This window comes from Geotrypetes seraphini, chromosome 14, assembly GCF_902459505.1.
Source record: "Geotrypetes seraphini chromosome 14, aGeoSer1.1, whole genome shotgun sequence".
Taxonomy (NCBI): Eukaryota; Metazoa; Chordata; class Amphibia; order Gymnophiona; family Dermophiidae; genus Geotrypetes; species Geotrypetes seraphini.
The window spans coordinates 10,201,704-10,221,669 of NC_047097.1; the positions used below are offsets into that span (position 1 = coordinate 10,201,704).

Consider the following 19,966-nt stretch of genomic DNA (forward strand, 5'->3'; position numbering starts at 1 on the left):
ATAAGAATTGCTGCTGCTGGGTCAGACCAGTGGTCCATTGCGCTCAGCAGTCCGCTCATGCGGCAGCCCCCAAGTCAAAGACCAGTGCAATAAATGAGTCCAGCCTCACCTGCATATGTTCCAGTTTAGCAGGAACTTGTCCAACTTTGTCTTGAATCCCTGGAGGGTGTTTTCCCCTATAACAGACTCCGGAAGAGCGTTCCAGTTTTCTACCACTCTCTGGATGAAGAAGAACTTCCTTACGTTTGTACGGAATCTATACGTTTGTACGGAATCTATCCCCTTTCAACTTTAGAGAGTGCTCTCTCATTCTCTCTACCTTGGAGAGGGTGAACAATCTCTACTAAGTCTATTCCCTTCAGTATTTTGAATGTTTCAAATGTGGATTTGTGGATTTTTCTGTCCATCTCATAATTTGCAGTGGTGGCAGGAGAACACCATACCGCTTCAGACCACCCACTAGACAGCATATCATCAAAAGAGGTGCTGGAAAGTGGAAACTGCTCATCTATTTACTCCCACTGTTCTATATTTAATTTGTCAGACAATCTGGTTTCTGAATTAGAGGCCCAGAAGAAGAGGAACAAAAGAACTAGTTACTGCAAATAGCTGTGAAAGGATGCTTGTAGACTGTTTATTGTATTGTAACTATGATCTACCCATAAGTATAATGAATTTTCATGGGAATGTTGAACACATGCGTGGAACGTATTTGATGAAACAAATGGTTCCCCCAGGGTTCTGAAGATTGCTCACCCCACATCACATGCACCCATTTCTTAAAACTTCCTATGTCTTTCTCATGTTCGAGGGTGCCAGGGCTACCCATCCTCTAAAATAAAACCCTAAGCGCGCATGCACAGTTACAATGCCGTGATCCCTGACAGCGTGATTTGTGACTCAGTGGCTGTCTTTGATTTGCGGTGCGCGCAGCAGCTTGTGGCACATGCAGCGTGCGTCAGCCTAGGGTGCGTATGGCGGTGAGAGCAACGGCAGGAGGGTGTCCTTCGAGGTGCTGCGAGGCATCCGGCTGCTACTGCTGCACAGGGAAGTAGAGGGGGAGAGGGAAAAGGGGCTGCTTTGGGGGGAGCAGTGTGCTGGGGGGCAGGCAGCAATCTTGGTTTGCTCGGCAAGCCAGAGTGAGATAGGCAGGGGGCCAGGGAGAGAGACAGACAGCGGCCAAGGAGCGAGAAAGAAAGAAAGACAGATAGACATAGGCAGAAAGAATGACAAACAGACAGAGGGCCAGAGAGACAAACAGACAGACAGCCAACGGCCAAGGAGTGAGAAAGAAAGAAAGACAGACAGGCAGGGGGCCAGGGAGAGACACAGACAGAAAGAATTACAGACAGACAGGGGCCAGAGAGATAGACAGAAAGACAGTCAGACAGCGGCTAAAGAGAGAGACAAAGAGAAAAAGACAGACAGCCAGCCAGTGGCCAAGGAGAGAGAGAGACAGAAAGAAAGAAAGACAGCCAGTGGCTAAGAAGACAGAGAGACAGAAAGAAAGACAGACAGCCACATCTATTCTAGCACCCGTTAATGTAATGGGCTTAAAGACTAATTAATACAATAAAATGATTTATTAAAACAAACACATCGTATTATAGGCCCCCTGTTATCAAGCTGCATTAGGGATTTGTATCGTCACGCTACTGCGGTACAAGCTCCAAAGCTCATAGAATTCCTATGAGCATCGGCACTTTTACTGCATTGGCCCATGATTTTTTTTTAAAAAACAACCCTATCATAGCTTGATAAAAGGGGGCCGTAGTGTCATTATTTGGAGTATACAAGCAAATTTTCTGCCACTGCCAAAATAAACAGCTTTTTTTTCCCTGTAAATCACGCAGTTGGGAGGAAACCTGTGAAGGACCAATAGATTAATTTTGGGGTTTTAAAAAAATTTTCTCTCAAACCATTACAAAATTTTCGGCCTTCTGCTAGGATAGATTTTGCTGCAAGAGAAAACTTCCCCCTTTTAATCTGCAAATATATTTGTAGTTTTCAGCTTTACTCAAAGAAACAAAAAAAATATAGGGGCTGCCACTGAGTGGGAGATAATCAGGTAGAAGATATTCCAACCTAATTAGCACTATTCCCTCTAAGCTGCCAGTGGGGGGTGCTGTTTTACTATCACATTTTTAATAGTGAGGCGCAGGCAAGCTCTGCAGAACTCTGGGGAACCTGCCTGCCTCTAGCAATTGAAAATACAATATTTAAGCACCATCTCCTACTGGCAGCAATGCATTTGGGGGACTCCTGCTCAGCTTTAGAAGAACAGTGCCTGATCATCTCACTAACTGGGTGGTTCCTGGATTTTCAGTGGCACTTAATCCGAAAGTGCCACTGAAAATCTATGAAGACTGCCATTGCACCATCTGATTAGTGCCAGGATAGTGTGAGGGCAAAGTCAGGGTGGAGTCAAGAGATCACCAGGCATTGTTAGTTATCTGGGCACTGCTGCTGAGTATCATCTGGTTAACCGAGGACAGCAAAAAGGCTGATGAAAATTAACCAGGCAGCTATCAATGAATATCTGCGGTGCTTGGCTAGCTCATGGCAGGCTGCTTGGATATTTATTTTGATTTATTAACTACCTTTCTCATGAAGAGATTCGCCCAAAGCAGTTTACAATACATTACATAGTAATAGAGAATGACACGGGGACAAATTTTTCCCTGTTCCCACAGGAACTCAGTTTCCCCGTCCCATCCCCGCAAGTTTTGTCCCTGCCCCATTGCTGTAAGCTCTGTCTTAGCTGCACAAGCCTCGAACACTTATGATTTTAAAGTGTTTGAGTCTTGTGCAGATGAGGACGGAGCTTAGGCATTGGTGGAATGAGGCATTATGACATCACAGTCTGAGCTCTAGAATGTTGCTACTTAGGATTTTAAAGTATTTGAGGCTTGTGTAGATGAGGACGGAGCTTAGGCATTGGTGGAATGAGGCATTATGACATCACAATCTGAGCTCTAGAATGTTGCTACTTATGATTTTAAAGTGTTTGAGACTTGTGCAGATGAGGACGGAGCTTAGGCATTGGTGGAATGAGGCATTATGACATCACAATCTGAGCTCTAGAATGTTGCTACTTATGATTTTAAAGTGTTTGAGACTTGTGCAGATGAGGACGGAGCTTAGGCATTGGTGGAATGAGGCATTATGACATCACAGTCTGAGCTCTAGAATGTTGCTGCTTATGATTTTAAAGTGTTTGAGGCTTGTGCAGATGAGGACAGAGCTTGCAGGAATGGGGCAGGGACAAGAAAAGAACTCGCCGGGACGGGAAAAATGAGTTCCCGCTGGGATGGGAAAAAAATTTGTCCTGTGCTATTCTCTACATAGTAATCAGATACATTTTAAGTATTTTCCCTTCCTGTCCTGGCTAGAACTGCTGCCTCCCTCCTCCCCCTCCCCCGGGTGCCCACATAGGGAGGCACTGGATATCCAGACACAATTTAGCAGGTGGTGACCAGCACTTAAAAAAAAAAAATGATGACTGCTACTGACTGAATTTTGCCCATCACAGCAGTTTGCATATCCTAAGCTGTCATTACTATTCATCAATTGTCACTGCTGAATGGCACATTGTATGGTGTCAAGAAGTCAATGATCCTGGTTCTGGCACAATGGATCAAAAAACTGATGAAAATCAGTTGTGCGCGTGATCTGATAAACCTTTTCTTAAGCTACTGGCAAGGTCGTTCTAGCCTAGCACCTCTGGTACGGATTGCACAGTAATTCGGCATCAAATACTGTGGAACTCTGCCATTTTTCCATAGGACACTGTCACGACCGTCTGGATGCATACCCTGCACAAGACTCTGTCCACAAATATTGGCGACTTCCATTCCTTTCACAAAGCTCCGAGTATTTATTCACATCTCAGCGTCCAAATAAAATGGGCTGTCAATTGTGAGCTGGGCTTTGTGTTCCAAGAAGATAATGTTAGTGTATTATTCCTCCTGGGAAGGATGATATTATCTTCGCTGTCTGCCTATCCAGGCAGAATAGAGAGTGGTATGGGCCCTGGGGGAAGAATCCTGTTTAAGGGAAGATGTCTTTGGAGGCCTGTGGTATTTTAGTGTTATTTTGTTAGGGTCACTGGAGACTGCTTGCAGTGACAGAATGACAGGCCGAGAATGGAATTCAGATTTCTTAATGCCATGTCATGGATTGTTTCCAGATGGGCACAACTCCATTCTCCACGCTGGCAATTTGGTTGGGGGGAAAAAAAAGCAAAAGAAAATCTGAAAGGTGCTTTTTTTCCAACCTGGATCAGATTCTGACTTTAACCCGCATTTTAAGAGCAGCTGAATTTGAACCAGAGTTTGGTGACTTGGTTAAGGGATGGGAGGGGGGAGGGGAGAAGAGTCTGATTTGGCAAACGCTTTCACGGGGGCAGCCGTGTTAGTCTGGTGTCACGGAAACGGCGGAGGCAATCGATTTATCGAGGCGTGAGCTTTCAAGGAGCAGGGCACACTTCATCAGATGCACGAAATGTAGCTCATGAGTTGAGTACTTGAAAGGTGGATTGGCAGGGTGGAGGAGTACAGGGTACAAAAAAAGGCATTTAGTGTCTATAAAGTGCCCGCTGCCTCTGTCATCTTTGATTCTGATTAGGGTTGCTTTGCTTATCTATGATACAGTAACACTCCCCCCCCTGCTATCAGTTTCAGACTAGAGAATGACACGGTGACAAAATAATCACCGTCCCCGTCGATAACCGCGGTAAACCATCTTCATGTCATTGTTTAAGGAGAGAGGGAAGAATCAGAGTATGAATGGCCACAACCACTGACCCACAAGCTTTGCTTTGAAGAATGCTGGTGTAGAAGGACTGAGGCTGAAATAGACACTACAGAATGACAGTCTCTGGTATCCAGAGCAGATATTGTGATGTCATAATGCCTCATTCCACCAGTGCCTAAGAGCCAATCACATCAGTGATGTCACAATGGCTTCATTATCCTTGGCTCACATAAGAATCAGAGTATGAATGGCCACAACCACTGACTCGCAAGCTTTGCTTTGAAGAATGCTGGTGTAGAAGGACTGAGGTTGAAATAGACACTAAAAAATGACATGGGATTATTTCCCGCGGTTATCCGCGGGGACAGGAACAGTGATGAATTTTGTCACCATGTCATTCTCTATTTGAGACTAAACATATACCCCCTATTTTACTAATGCATGCTAGCCAATTTAGCACGTGCTAATGCGCCCATTATATTCTATGAATGCGTTAGCATTTAGCGCGCCTTAGTAAAAGACCCCTATATTTATATATATCTACCGAGTGCACCTCGTCTGACCTCCAGACCTCGTTCCATTCCCCAACCAAGATATCTCTCTGTCCCTCCAGGAGTCCAACTTTTCTTCTTCTCTTCTCCACCCCTATTGGCAACATGTCTCCCTCCTCTGTTTTGATCTTGCATCTCTCTGTTATTCCTCAGGGTCTCTCCCCCTCTGTCTCTTATGTCTGCACCTCCCATAGTCCAGCATTTTCCTCCTGTCTTTCTCCTTTGGTTCAGGCCTCTCTCTCTCTCTGTCTTTCTTCTGCTTACAACCTCCCCCACCCCATCCCCACCCAATGTCCAGCATTTGTGTTCTCCTTTCTTCCAGGTCTTTCTCTGCCTCTCTCTCCTTCCTTCCTCCCTCCCTAGTCCAGAATCTTTCCACCTCTCTGCAGTCTCTCTCTCTTCCCTCTATACTCCCCCAAGTCCAACATCTGCCCCCCTCTCTTCTGTCTCTCCTTTGTTTCAGGTTTCTTCTTCTCTCTTCCTTCTGCTAACATTTTGAATCCTCCCACATTTGATCCAGGTCTTTCTGTCTCTCACTCTCTTCGTCATCCCCTTCCCCAGGGCCTGGCACCTCTCTCTCCTCAGTTCAGGGTGTTTCCCCTCTCTAACCCCTCTAGTAGTCCAGCATCTGCCCTGTCTTCCCCCTCCCTTTTGGCTCAAATCTGCTTTCCTGCCCCTCCTCAAGGTCCTTTTGTCTCTCCTTTCCCCCATCCAAATCCAGCATCTCTGAGGCAACCCCCATCCCACCAGGGCCCTTGCGACAGGCACAGATTTATCCCAACATGTGGGGCCTTACCTCCACTGCTTCCTGTACACAGTGACTGTTAGGACCTCAGACCTCTTGACTGCAACTGTCCTCATCTCCGTTCTTCTCTCCGGACCTAACTACCACAGTTGAAAGTTAATTATGGCAGCCTGCAGAGCGAACCTAGCAGGCTGCCGTCAGCCTCTGTAGCACGTTTCCTCTGCCATGGTCCTGCACCTCCTCTGACGTTAGGGGCAGGACCGTGGCAGAAGGAACGTGCTGCCGAGGCCGACGGCAGCCTGCTAGGTTCGTTCTGCAGGCTGCTGTAATTAACTTTAAAGGTGAGACAGTGACCATAGGGGAATGTGGAGGTTGTTGAGGGGGGAAGCATGTCATTTGAGCAAGACAGCCGGGTGCTCACTTAAATTAGCTGGGCACTCAATACTAGGGAGAACACAGGCTCTACGATCAACCGGCGTTGCCTTTGCGATCAACTGGTAGATTGCGATCGACGTTTTGGGCACCCCTGGTGTAGCAGCAGCAGGACATAAATCAGCAGTGTTTTCTGCCCATCGATTTGTTGTACTCATTCCTTGATACCTACGGTTCTCAACAATTGTGATTTTATCCCATCTGGACCCCTGATGAAGGAGTGCTTCTCTGAAACACGCCCCGTGTCGGGTCCTGCATTTTCACACATGAGAACCACCATTGAAATCACTAAGAACATAAGAACATAAGAATTGCCATCTCCGGATCAGACCCATGGTCCATCGAGTCCGGCGATCCGCACACGCGGAGGCCCAGTCAGGTATACACCTGATTGTTCTAATCACCCATATCCCTCTATGCCTCTCATAAGGAGATGTGCATCTAATTTGCCTTTGAATCCTAGCACAGTGGATTCCTTAATAACCTCCTGTGGAAGAGCATTCCATGCGTCCACCACTCGCTGCGTAAAGCAGAACTTCCTGACATTTGTCCTGGACTTGTCACCCCTTAGCTTCAAACCATGTCCTCTTGTCCGTGTCACATTGGACAATGTAAATAATTTGTTTTTCTGCTCTATTTTATCGATGTCTTTCAGTATTTTGAACGTCTCTATCATGTCCCCTCGCAGCCTCCTCTTCTCAAGGGAGAACAATCCTAGTTTCTTGAGTCGTTCCTCATATTCCAATTTCTCCATACCTCTTATTAGTTTCGTTGCTCGTCTCTGCACCCTCTCCAGCAGTTTTATATCCTTCTTTAGGTTGGGAGACCAATGTTGTACACAGTATTCCAAGTGTGGTCTGACCATTGCTCTATAAAGCGGCATTATGACTTTCTCCGATCTACTCGTGATTCCTTTCTTTATCATGCCCAACATTCTGTTTGCTTTCTTTGCCGCTGCCGCACATTGTGCCGACGGCTTCAGGGTCCTATCTATCAGTACACCCAGGTCCTTTTCTTGTTCGCTCTTACCCAGAGTTGCTCCTGACATTCTATACTCGTGTTCCTTATTCTTACTACCTAAATGCATTACTTTGCATTTCTCCACGTTGAACTTCATCTGCCATTGCTCTGCCCATTTCTCTAGCTGATACAAGTCGCTCTGGAGTTCCTCGCTATCTTCCTGCGATCTGATTTCCCGGCATAGCTTTGTGTCGTCTGCAAACTTAATGATCTCACTGGATATTCCGCCTTCCAGGTCATTGATATATATATTAAATAGAATCGGCCCAAGTACCGAGCCCTGGGGCACACCACTAGTCACTTTCTCCCAGTCTGAGAACTTCCCATTTATGCCCACTCTCTGCTTCCTGTTTTCCAGCCATTTGCCTATCCACCTTTGTATATCTCCCTCTATTCCATGGCTTTGTAGTTTCCTGAGAAGTCTTTCATGCGGAACTTTGTCGAATGCTTTCTGGAAGTCCAAATAAATTATGTCCACCGGCATTCCACTATATTTAATTAATTTTAATAAAGTAGCATGGCGCTTTGTACATCGTCTCTGCATTTTTTTTTTCCTTTTGTTTTTCATCGGTTGACTTGTCTACTGGAGACCCTTTGGATTGTTTCTTTTGTTTTGGCTGATACAGTAACACTATCATCATGTTAAACTACTTGGGTTCATATATATAAAGATCAGCAGAAAAGTTGGAGGCAATATTGTTTAACTGGATTGCCTGTATTTCTGACCAGTTTTCAAGCGCTATTTATCCTTCATTGTCTCAATCCAAAATGAGCTAGGGATATACTCAATTTTTAGAAATCAATTTGGGGTAAAATTAACAGGATATTGGATGTTTCTATTCCATTGTCTTATGACGTGGTTTTATTTGGGACATTGTTGAAGTCTAAGAGTCCAATTGATACACAAGACTCCATTTACCTACCCCCCCACTCAAAGGCACCCAGCATAAGAAGATGTTTGATAGTCTGCTAGGGACGCAAGCAGCGAAATTGGACCATGCCATCTCCAACCTGCTGATGACAACAAGCGATTTCAAATCTTTTCGCAAAGAAATCAAAACCCATCTATTCAAAAAATTTATACAGATGTCATAACTCCAACCTGGATTCCTCTCATCCTCCCTTCTTCACCAGTTACCCTTCCCCTCAAAGCCCAAGCTTGTCAACTGCTTCCCTAACTGCATATATACTGAAACGGCACTATATCCTATCTGCACAGCATCCCAAATTGTATATCCACTGGAATAGCACAATCCTCCTTGCCGTATCCCATTCCCTAAACTATACTACACCATTCTTCTTGTAACTCCTCTGGAAATGTTCTTCTTCTTGTAATTCTTCTGGAAAAATCCAGAAGTCTCTTTGTAATCGTCCTGGAAATGTCCAGATGTCTCTTTTGTAATCCGCCCAGAACTGCAAGGTTGAGGCGGAATAGAAATCAGTAATGTAATGTAATGTAATAAAAACAGATTTCTTATTATTATGACGGGGGTGGCCGTGCAGTTAATAATGAGAAATTGGAAGAACTGGGACAGATTGAATTTTACTTTTTGGTGGGAAACTCTTTGGGTACCTTTTACAAAGCTGCGCTAGCAGTTTTAGCGCGCGCTACATTGCCACACATGCTAGACGCTAACGCCAGCATTAGTTCTAGACACGTAGTACGGGTTTAGCGCGCGCTAAAATTCTGCGTGCGCTAAAAACGCTATCGCAGCTTAGTAAAAGGAGCCCTTTGTCAATATTACAGATATGAAAGGATGATTTGAGAACAATTGGGAACTAGTAAAAGATTTAAGGAGATATGGAGTCCATTAGAGGTTTTTGTCAGATAGATTGATGCCCTAATTTCTGGTTTTTCTTGGATTTCTACACACATCCAGGTAGGGAGGGAGGGAATGGGGAGGGGTAGGAGGGATTAAGATGTTTTAACTGTATGTAAGAATATAAGTGCTGTGATTTTATATAATGAATGTATATTTGTTTACACTTTTTATCAGTTTTGAAAAGCAATAAAGAATTTAAAAAAATTAAAAAAAATTAAAAAAACAAACAAAAAACCTCAAAATGAGCTAGGGATGATGTTTTCCAAATAAATAAATAACCTTGAAAGTTGGATTATCAGGGTAATGTTTCGGGTCGCATTGGTTAAGTTAAAGAATGACGGGGAAGGGGAGCACGTATAAACAATCAGGACCTTATGTCCTTCCAGATGCATGGAGCAGCTGGAACAATCAGAATAGCGTGGCTAACCATCATACTAGGTTTTGTCTAACATAGTGCTTCTTAACTCAGTCATCATTCATCCCTTAGCCTCTTTCAAGATCTTATAGGGTATTTTTATTCCCCTTGTTCCTCTGGGTTCATAGATAACCCCGCGAAAGACAAAGGTGCGCGCCGACAACTGACCGCAAGACGGAGGCGCGCGCCAAAAAAAATTACAGTTTTTAGGGGCTCCGACGGGGGTTTTTGTTGGGGAGCCCCCCCAATTTACTTAATAGAGATCGCACCAGCGTTGTGGGGGTTTGGGGGGTTGTAACCCTCCACATTTTACTGTAAACTTAACTTTTTCCCTAAAAACAGGGAAAAAGTGAAGTTTTCAGTAAAATGTGGGGGGTTACAACCCCCCAAACCCCCCACAACGCCCCCACAACGCGGCGCGATCTCTATTAAGTAAAGTGGGGGGGTTCCACCCCCCACGCCTCCCCGTCGGAGCCCTAAAAACAGTAATTTTCTGCGGCACGTGCCTCCGCGCTGCGCTCAATTGTCTGCGCGCGCCTTTGTCCCGGCGCGCTTTTGACCTGACACCGTTCCTCTGCTATGGAACGTTTACAGATTTTCCTATGCAAGAGGCATCCAACAATCCAAACTCTCCCTTCCTTCCAGAAATGGAATTAAAGGAGTCAAGATCTTTAGCCAATCTTTGGCTTTCAAACTCTTTCAACCATGGAATGAACTCCCCATCATTTCGAGAAACTCCAGTCCTTTTCAATTCTTCCACAAATCTTTAAAACCTTTTTCTATTTGCTAAACATTTTGAAAATTAATCCTTTTGAAATTCTTGTTGGTTTTCTTTCAGTATTTTTTAAAAATGATTGTTAACCCGAGTTGAGCTTCCTTTGGTTGATGACCCGGTATGTAAAGCTAAGTTTTAGTTTAGTTTAAATGGATGTACATGAGATACACGTGCACATAATAGAGACAGTGTGGGCATTTTCCTTGTGGATATCTTTAAAACTAGGGTTCTAAATGCTTCTTGGCTCACCCTTTTAACTGATCAATTATATCCTCACACCCCCTTCTTAAACCATCCACCTCTTCTGAATGGCCCGCGCTGCTCCCGACGCTCATAGGAACTCTATGAGCATCAGGAGCAGCGCAGGCCATTAACCACTAAGAGTGCTATCGTCACTGAAATTACAGTAGTACACACTTATCCTACCAATAACTGTTCTAATAACATTTTTCACTCTATCTAGAAAGTTTCAATCAATTGCTCATATCAGGACCGATGAGAGACAAAGCCAGGCCCAGGACACCCTTGCTGAATCTCCCTTTTCACCCCTTTTCTCCTTTCCGTTTGTTTTTTAAAATGCGATAACTGCTCGCAGATCGCTCATTCTCTCTCTTCCTACTCTGTGTGCCTGCCGACCTGCTAGGTTAACACGTTAATACTGTTCTGCTGCAGGCAGTACTTCCTGTTTCCTTATAAGTGGGAGGGGATGCAGCAGGAAGAAAAAAGAAGAAGAGGAGCAAGGAGGACCTGTGGATGGCCAGTGTTGATGCACTAACTGCACATCAGCAGCCAGAAGACCAGGCAGCAGCAATCTGTGCAGCCAGGCCAGGGGGATTTAAACTCATTGCTTCAAAGCAGCAGCTTCTATTGCCTAGGGTTATCATATGGCTCCAGAAAAAGGAGGACGGATTGAGACATCCGGGTTTTACTTCCATTGCTTTCAATAAAAGTAAAGCCCATATGTCTCTATCTGTCCTCCTTACTTCCATTGTTTTCAGTAGAAGTAAAACTCAGATGTCTCGATCTGTCCTCCTTTTTCTGGAACCATATGGTAACCTTACTATTGCCGCTGCTGTCGTGCTGCCAGGCCCCCCCTTGGAGACCAGGCCCAAGGAATCTTCCCCCCCCCCCCATTCCCGTTCTTCCTCTGGGCAGCCAAGCCTCAGATTTCAAGATCCTTCTTCACAACCTGTCTGACCTCTTCCTGCCCCTCCCCCCCCCCCCCACCCCTTGGAGAGTATGGGCACCACTGGGTAAGAACACCCGATTTAAAACATAAACTGACTTGGTGTGTTCTGAGGACTGGGTTAATAACTGTGGGACAAGTTGATTTTATTTGAACAATAGAAAAGCTTTGTTTCTCACCTCACGGAGGGGCTCACTCAGCTCCCCAAGGATGCTTTCTTCATCAAACATCTTGCCTTGGTAGCGGTGCTCATAGTAGTCGTGGATACGCTGGCGCATGTCTGCAGGTAACTTATGAAAGGACATGTACTGCTCCACTTGCTTGTACTTTAAAAATAAATTCAAAAAGAATAAAATCAATTATAGGCCCAGATATATTTAATTCCTCAATTATTATTAAAAAAACGATGGTTTCATTACAGCTTGAAAAGAAAACAGTGATATTGACTTCCATATCTGATATGGATTTAGGCCTGATGTGTTTTTTTTTCCTAGAGTCTTCTTGTCCTTGTTATTCTGGGTCTCTCTGGAACATCCAGACACAGAATCCAAGATGGCAAATTTGCTTTGTTTAGACTATGTTTCTAATCAAGTTTCAAGTTTATTAAAACGTTTTTTATACCGCTAACTCAAATTTCAAAGCGGTGTATAGCATTAACCAAAAAGATATCTTAAAAAGAAGCAACACAAGTGGGTATTAACATATAGCACAATACAATATTAGGTTAGTAGACTTTTGATATAAGAGACATATACAAACTACACACAGTTAGGAAAGTAGGGTTGAATTACAATAAAGCACACTTAAGGATTAAAACAATAGGTTGGGAGAGGGACTATTGTTGGCTTAGACCTAAAAAGGACAATTTTATCCCAAAGCATCCTCAAATAAGAATGTTTTGAGTTTTGCTTTAAATTGCTTTAACGAGGATTCCACACGTAAATGATTTGGGCAATGAATTCCGTAAAGAAGGTTGCGATGACGGCAAAGTTATTAGATCTCAGCGTGTTGATCAGTTGCAAGAACGGTACGACTAAGAGGTTTTTGTGACGTAGAGCGAAGAGATTTAGCGGGATGATACGGAATAAGGAGTCTGTCAATATAGTCCGGTTGGTTGTTTAAAAGCCTTTGACATTGTTCCAGCAGGCGTCTAATAAATAAACTGAAATGCTCTCGGGATGGGCCCCAAAGTGACGGGCTGGGTCAGGAACTGGTTGAGTGGAATGCAACAGAAGGTAGTGGTCAATGGAGCATTCTCAGAGGAAAGGGATACCAGTGGTGTGCCTCAAGGTTCGGTTCTTGGGCCTGTTCTTTTTAACATTTTTGAAAGCGATATTGCTGAAGGACAGTCAGGTAAGGTTTGCCTCTTTGCAGATGATACCAAAATCTGCAAATGAGTAGAAACCCTGATGGTGTGAATAACATGATGAAAGACCCAGTGAAAGCTTGAAGAACCGTCTGGAATTTGGTAGCTAAGATTTAATGCTAAGAAATGCAAGCTCATGTATTTGGACTGCAGAAACCCGAGGGAATGGTACAGTTTAGGGGGTGAAGAATTTAAGCGTATGGAAAAGGAACAGGACTTGGGTATGATGGTATGTCATGATCTAAAGGTGGTCAAACAGATTGAAATAGACGATGGAGAAAGCTAGAAGGATGCTATGGTGCATAGGGAGAGGTGTGCCCAGTAGGAAAAATGAGGTATTGATGTCCCTGTATATGACTGGTGAAACCTCATTAAGAATATAATGTACAATTCTGGAGGCTACACCTTCAAAAAGATATAAACAGGATGAAGTCGGTCCAGAGGAAGGCAACTAAAATGGTCAGTGGACACCATAAGACATATGCGGACAGACTTAAATATCTCAATAGGTATATTTGGGAGGGGAGGAGAAATGATAGAGATGTTTAAATATCTACATGGCATAAATGCACATGAGGCAAATCTCTTTCATTTAAAAGGAAGCTCTGGAATGAGAGGGCATAGGATGAAGTTAAGAGGTGATACTCCCAGGAGTAATCTAAGGAAATACTTTTTTACAGAAAGGGTGGTAGATGCAAGTGGGATCTGTTAGGGAGAAGAGGAGAAAATGGCCGTTTAAGAGCTACCAGTTCAGAGTGGCCCTTTCATCGTAGGACTGTTCAGCGCAGCCCGGGTCTCCAGCATGTGGTGGTAGGGCAATGTCCTCCCCCCTCCCCCACCGATTTAGCACTCCACTTCGATCCAGTAATGCCCTCTCCACACACACATCAGCACTCCACTTTAGTCCAGCAATGCCCCCTACACCTCCCCTTCAGCACTCTACCTCAATCCAGCAATGTTACCCACCCCTCCTAAGCATGTCACCTTGATCCAGCCAGAGGGGTGGCGCTGAACAGTCCTGCGATGAAAGGGCCACACTGAAATTGCAGCCCTTAAATGGCTGCGATGAATGGTTCTATTCCGCATACTGGATGGACTATTTGCCATCATGGTTATATGTTCCTATGTTATTATCTATGTGTGCTTCTGAATGTTTGTCTAGCTTTTTGTATGCTGGAGGTACAATATCTATGTTATAATGTGGCTTGAATGCTCTGTGACTATATTTGTATCAGTGTATCTTATATATATGGAAGTATGCAAGCATATATTTGTGCAAGTGCCAATGAATATATTCATGATTCTATATGTTGGTGCATGTGACAGTGGGTGTCTTCACATGACAGTGCATATGTCTGTGCATGTCAGCTTGTGTGTATTCATTACATTTTGTCAGTCTGTGCAAGCCTGGGGGGGGGGAAGGGCAGTGTGCGTATCTGAACATGTCATTGCATGCCTTTTTTTTTAGGGAAAACTGTTTTTTATTAAACGAACCACAACAAGTACAAACAGTAGGCAAAAAGGCAAATATTGATTACATAACTCCCCTCCCCAAGAGGACTGGACTCTTATGTCCTCTCAGGTTACACGAATCCCCATCCCCCCACCCCCCCAAGCACACCCCCTCCCCCCCCAGAACCCCCCCCCCACCTCACCCCCACCCCCCAGATCAGACAGGCGGAATGGCATACATCTGCAATCTATTCAAGATACGACTACGAATCCGGGGAGATAAACTGTCCAAATATGGAGTCCAAATATGAACAAAGTCTCTGCTTCGGCGGCGAGAAGCAGAAACCAGCGTGGCCTCCCACCCTAAAAGGTCGTGTAATTTATTTCTCCAGTACCAGAAGGAGGGCGGGGTATCCGCCAGCCAGAAGTTCAATATACATTTCTTCCCCAAAATATAACATTTGCTCAAAAACATTTTCTCTGCCGAGGTATACACTGAAAACAAAGAAAAATGAGCGAACAACATATGGTATGCAGAGACAGGAACAGACACCCGTAGGAGACCCTGAAGATAGGAAGCCAAGGCCCCCCAAAAACTCTGGATACTCTCACATTCCCAAAGTCCATGAAAATAAGAGTTCACCTCCGCCTGACAGGTGAGACAGTATTGGGTAGCGACACACCCCATATGGTAGGCCCGGCTCTGGGAGGCATACCCTCTTAGCAAGGTCCTAAAGTGACATTCTCGAAGCTCCGCACTATGCACCAGAGTAGGAATTTGACGAATCGCCCGCAGCAAAAACCCCACCCCCAGCTCCTGCCCCAAATCCCTCTGCCAAGCCTCCAGCACCACAGTAAAATCCCTCGGGGGCCCCAGTGCCCCAAGCTGCTTGTGATATACAGAGACCGAGATCCCAGAGGCTAGGTCCTCTCCCCCCTCCAAAAAGGCACGAAAACTGATCCCAAACTGTGCCTTTTGTTTGCTGTTTGATAAGAGAAGTTTGCCTTCCCAAGACTAGACAACTTTCACTCTTCATCTTACCCCATCACAATCCTCAATTTTTCGTTTATTGTTTTTTATGCGTTTGTTAAATGGTATTATTTTAATTAGTTAAAAATCACTGTTCCTGATGTTTTTTACTACCCTGTACACCGCCTTGAACTGAAAGGCTAATGCGGTATGTAAATAAACATTGATATGATGTTCCCATCTTGTGTGAACGAGCTCTAATTATTATCTTTTACTTTTGAAGTCACAAAAAGGTCTTTGACTCTCAAGTCCTCCGCTGTGTGCCTTTTGTCATGACTCCTTCAGAACAGCATAATGCCTGTTGCCTGGAACAATAAAAGGCCATCAGTGGATATGGAACCAACCAATTAGGAGCATCCTTTCATTCCAGCTTGTAGACCTGATGGAACCTTCATGTAGTCACGGAGCCTGCTGATTGGCTCTACTAATGGGCATTAATGGCGCCTTAGAAGATACCCACCACTGTCAAGAAACCAGAATCTCCATGGCAATCAGTATTTCCAGCAGTGTCAGAACCGCCAAAAATACCCTAAAGCTTTTTCAAGAGTAATTGTTTTAAAACGCTAAAAGGTTTATAATAGAAATGTATGCTACAGCACGGGCATCTTGAGGAGTTAGTGACTGTGGCAGGGGTTAGAAGGCTGACTGCAAAGAGGCTGAATTTTGGCTAATATAGTTTAGTTGGGTCAGATTACAAACGCACAACAAAAAAAATCAAAAGACAGTGCAGGTTAATTTATAAAGACATTAGTTTATAATTCAGTACCACATTTGAACATTTCTATCATTTCTCTTCCAGCGAGCAACGATAGAATCTCTGCTGATTTGTTTTAATAACTTGGGGGGGGAGCTGACATAATCCATTGTGCGCAGTGGCTTAGTAAGGTGAGGGCTGAGGGGGGATGTACGCCCCGGGTGCCGGCACAGGTCCTCCTCTCCACTCCCTCCTGCTCCCCCTCCCCTACTACTGCGCACTCCTTCGCTTCCCCCGTACCTTTTTAACATTCCCAGCACAAGCAGCAGCCAGTGTCAGCGTCAGCGTCGGCTCTTCCTTTGATACCACTTCTTGGACCCGCACCTAGGAAGTGATATCAGAGGTTGGAGTTGCTGCTCGCACCGGGAATGTTGAAGAGATATGGATAAAGGGAAAGGACATGCACATGTGGCAAGAGGGGGTGGGAAAGGAGTGGATGAGGGAGCAGAGATGAAGGCAAGGGAAGGGTGCCACCGCCCTGGACGCCTTTCACCCTCACTGTGCCACTGATTATGCATTAGAGATGAAGTCAAACGCAGTTTCCTAGTGGGATCATTAAAACAACAACAACAACAAAAATCTTACACTTAATGTACTAAATATATTTTGGTCAAAATAAAAATTATTTAGTCACTCAGAAACGGCTGCTGACTGGTTAAATTACTTGTTTTGGGCCTATCCTCTAATTTTCAGCCGGACTTAAACAGTTATTGCTTCTGAAAATTAGCAGTTAGAGCCAGATTCTCTAGATGGCCTTAAAAGCAGCCGCCGATCTAGTGTCAAGCCCAACAGCCCATTCTCACGGCGGCCAATCCAGGTCCCTAGTACCTGGCCAAAATTCAAAGAGTAGCAACATTCCATCCAGAATCCTAAAGAACAGCAAGATTCAGGAATCCCAAAGAGTAACAAAAGATTCTGGAACCCCAAAGAGTAACAACATTCCATCCAGAATCCTAAAGAACAGCAAGATTCAGGAATCCCAAAGAGTAACAAAAGATTCTGGAACCCCAAAGGATAGTAATATTCCATGCTACCGATCCAGGGCAAGCAGTGGCTTCCCCCGTGTCTTCCTCAATAACAGACTATGGGCTTTTCCTCCAGGAAATTGTCCAAACTTCTTAAAACCAGCTACGCTATCCGCTCTTACCACAACCTTTGGCAACGCATTCCAGAGCTTAACTATTCTCTGAGTGAAAAAATATTCCTCCTATCGGTTGTAAAACTATTTCCCTGTAACTTCATAGAGGGTCATCTATTTTTAGGTTTTAAAAGTATTTCCCTGTAACTTCATAGTGGGGCTTCCATTTTAGGTGCCAAGAAGGTGTCTATTCAAAGCATAGGTGCCTAGCGTAGCAGGGCAATACATGTGTATATTTCCTCTCACAATAAGGAGAGCAGAGAGCTTATAAGGCAGCACCAGGAATTGAATCCCTAGCACCTTGGACAGTGCTCGGTGTTACTCCCTCTTGTCAGAAAATCTCTATCCGCTCCAGTGTGGCAAATCATATTCAATGTTTGTCCCCTAAGGAAGAAACAAGGAAGGCAACCAAGTCACATCAAGGTCTGCGTGGGGGAAGCCCACAGTGCCAAACTTGTCTCACAACTTATAAGCCAAATACAGTGTAACAAGTCAAAAAAGCATGTCACACTGTATAATGTTGTAGGGCGCTCTCAGTGTGAACCCTCAGTGATAGGAGCACAGCTCCGACACTTCACTTCTGGGTCAAGGCAATAAGCCTCCACCCACACACCATCATCGAGCGCCCTGTGTGTGCAAGAATCAAAGCAATCAACAATCAAAGTGAGTAAATAAAACTCAACACAACACAAGCAAGCAACCTGAGCGACCCCCACACAAACCCTGCCAGCCGAACCCCCTCAAAAAGCACGCACAAAATCACAACGAAATCAAAAACCATACCAAAAAGTGAAGAACATATCCAGAAATAAATAATACTTATCCGCCCTCCAGCCGTCCTCTCTTCTCGTGTTCTGTTGGAGGCCAGGTTCCTGAAAAAGGAATCCTCCCGAAACCAGCGCGGAACCTTTCCTCCTGGCGCGGTTTTTCCGTCGGTGTGACAGTTTTGGATAAGTATTGTTTATTTCTGGATATGTTCTTCACTTTTTGGTATGGTTTTTGATTTCGTTGTGATTTTATGCGTGCTTTTTGAGGGGGTTCGGCTGGCAGGGTTTGTGTGGGGGTCGCTCAGGTTGCTTGCTTGTGTTGTGTTGAGTTTTATTTACTCACTTTGATTGTTGATTGCTTTGATTCTTGCACACACAGGGCGCTCGATGATGGTGTGTGGGTGGAGGCTTATTGCCTTGACCCAGAAGTGAAGTGTCGGAGCTGTGCTCCTATCACTGAGGGTTCACACTGAGAGCACCCTACAACATTATACAGTGTGACATGCTTTTTTGACTTGTTACACTGTATTTGGCTTATAAGTTGTGAGACAAGTTTGGCACTGTGGGCTTCCCCCACGCAGACCTTGATGTAACTTGGTTGCCTTCCTTGTTTTTTCTAGTTTAGGATTTGTTTGGCAAATCAGGAGTGTCTTGTTGTTGTTGTCCCCTAAGGAAGGCACTCCAGATTGCCGAAACTGGGATTCGACTCGGGACTTTTAAGATTTGTTTCCAAGTCAAGTATTGGGACTTTCTTTTGCAAATAAACATAACTGCTGATTGTTATAGATATCTTGCTTGCCTTTTTTGTTTGTTTGACCATATACAACAGGGGTGTCAAACTCAATCATATTAAGGGGCTGAAATCCAAAACACAGGATAAGTCGCAGGCCAGACCCTACCCAATCTCCGCCCCAGACCCCACCCCCATAATAATACTAATTATAACACCATTTTTTCTATTCATTTTTCACACACAATATAATCTTATTAACACATAATGGTAATGGTTAACCACAAAATTAAACTACACTAAACCAGAACCCAGATAACTAAAAGTATTAATATATTTTTAAAAACATCCTAAGATTTAAGATTCTGCATGCAGTACAACCCCCAGAGAAAAAGAAATAAATGTATTTCTTCCTGAGCAGTGCAAAATGTAGACAGCAGACTAAAATGCTCAAAATTGACATAATTCAAACACTAAATTGAAAATAAAATCATTCCCCCTACCTTTGTTGTTTCCCTCCCTCCATCCTGTGCCTCCCTCTGGCGGGTGTCTTACTTACTGGCCGGCTCCAACTTGGCTGTTTTATGCGGCCCACGGTCCGATGCCACCTGGTGTTAACTTGTGGCTGGCTCCCTCTTCCTTACAGCCATAGTGTGCACAGAGCCGAGTACAGCGGCTCCTCACGTGTCCTGCACCTGAACCGGAAGCCTTCTCTCTGATGTCGCAATGTCAGAGGGAAAGCTTCTGGATGAGGAGTGGGACACGCGAGGAGCCGCTACACGTGGCTCCATGCACACTATGGCTGTGAGGAGGAGGGAGCTGTCCACAAGGTAACACTGAGGGCATTGGACCACAGGCCACATAAAATGACCAGGCGGGCCAGATTTGGCCCGCCAGCCCTTGAGTTTGACACCTGTGACACTGAGCACTGGCGCAGCGAGGGAGGGTGGTACCTGGGATGGTGGTGCCTCTCATGGATACACTGTACACCTCACACTCTTCCACACCGCCAGAGTGCACCCCTTAC

The 19,966-nt window shown here is 44.7% G+C and overlaps 1 protein-coding gene across 1 annotated transcript in view; it reads right to left on the minus strand.

Moving 5' to 3' along the window:
- The window catches only part of HCN4 (hyperpolarization activated cyclic nucleotide gated potassium channel 4), a 392,202-nt gene that overhangs the window by 19,561 nt on the left and 352,675 nt on the right, over window positions 1–19,966 (minus strand). Inside the window, exon 5 of the mRNA XM_033920731.1 lies at window positions 11,882–12,028. Coding sequence (XP_033776622.1) covers window positions 11,882–12,028 — 147 coding nt within the window. The remainder of the gene's footprint in view (window positions 1–11,881; window positions 12,029–19,966) is intronic.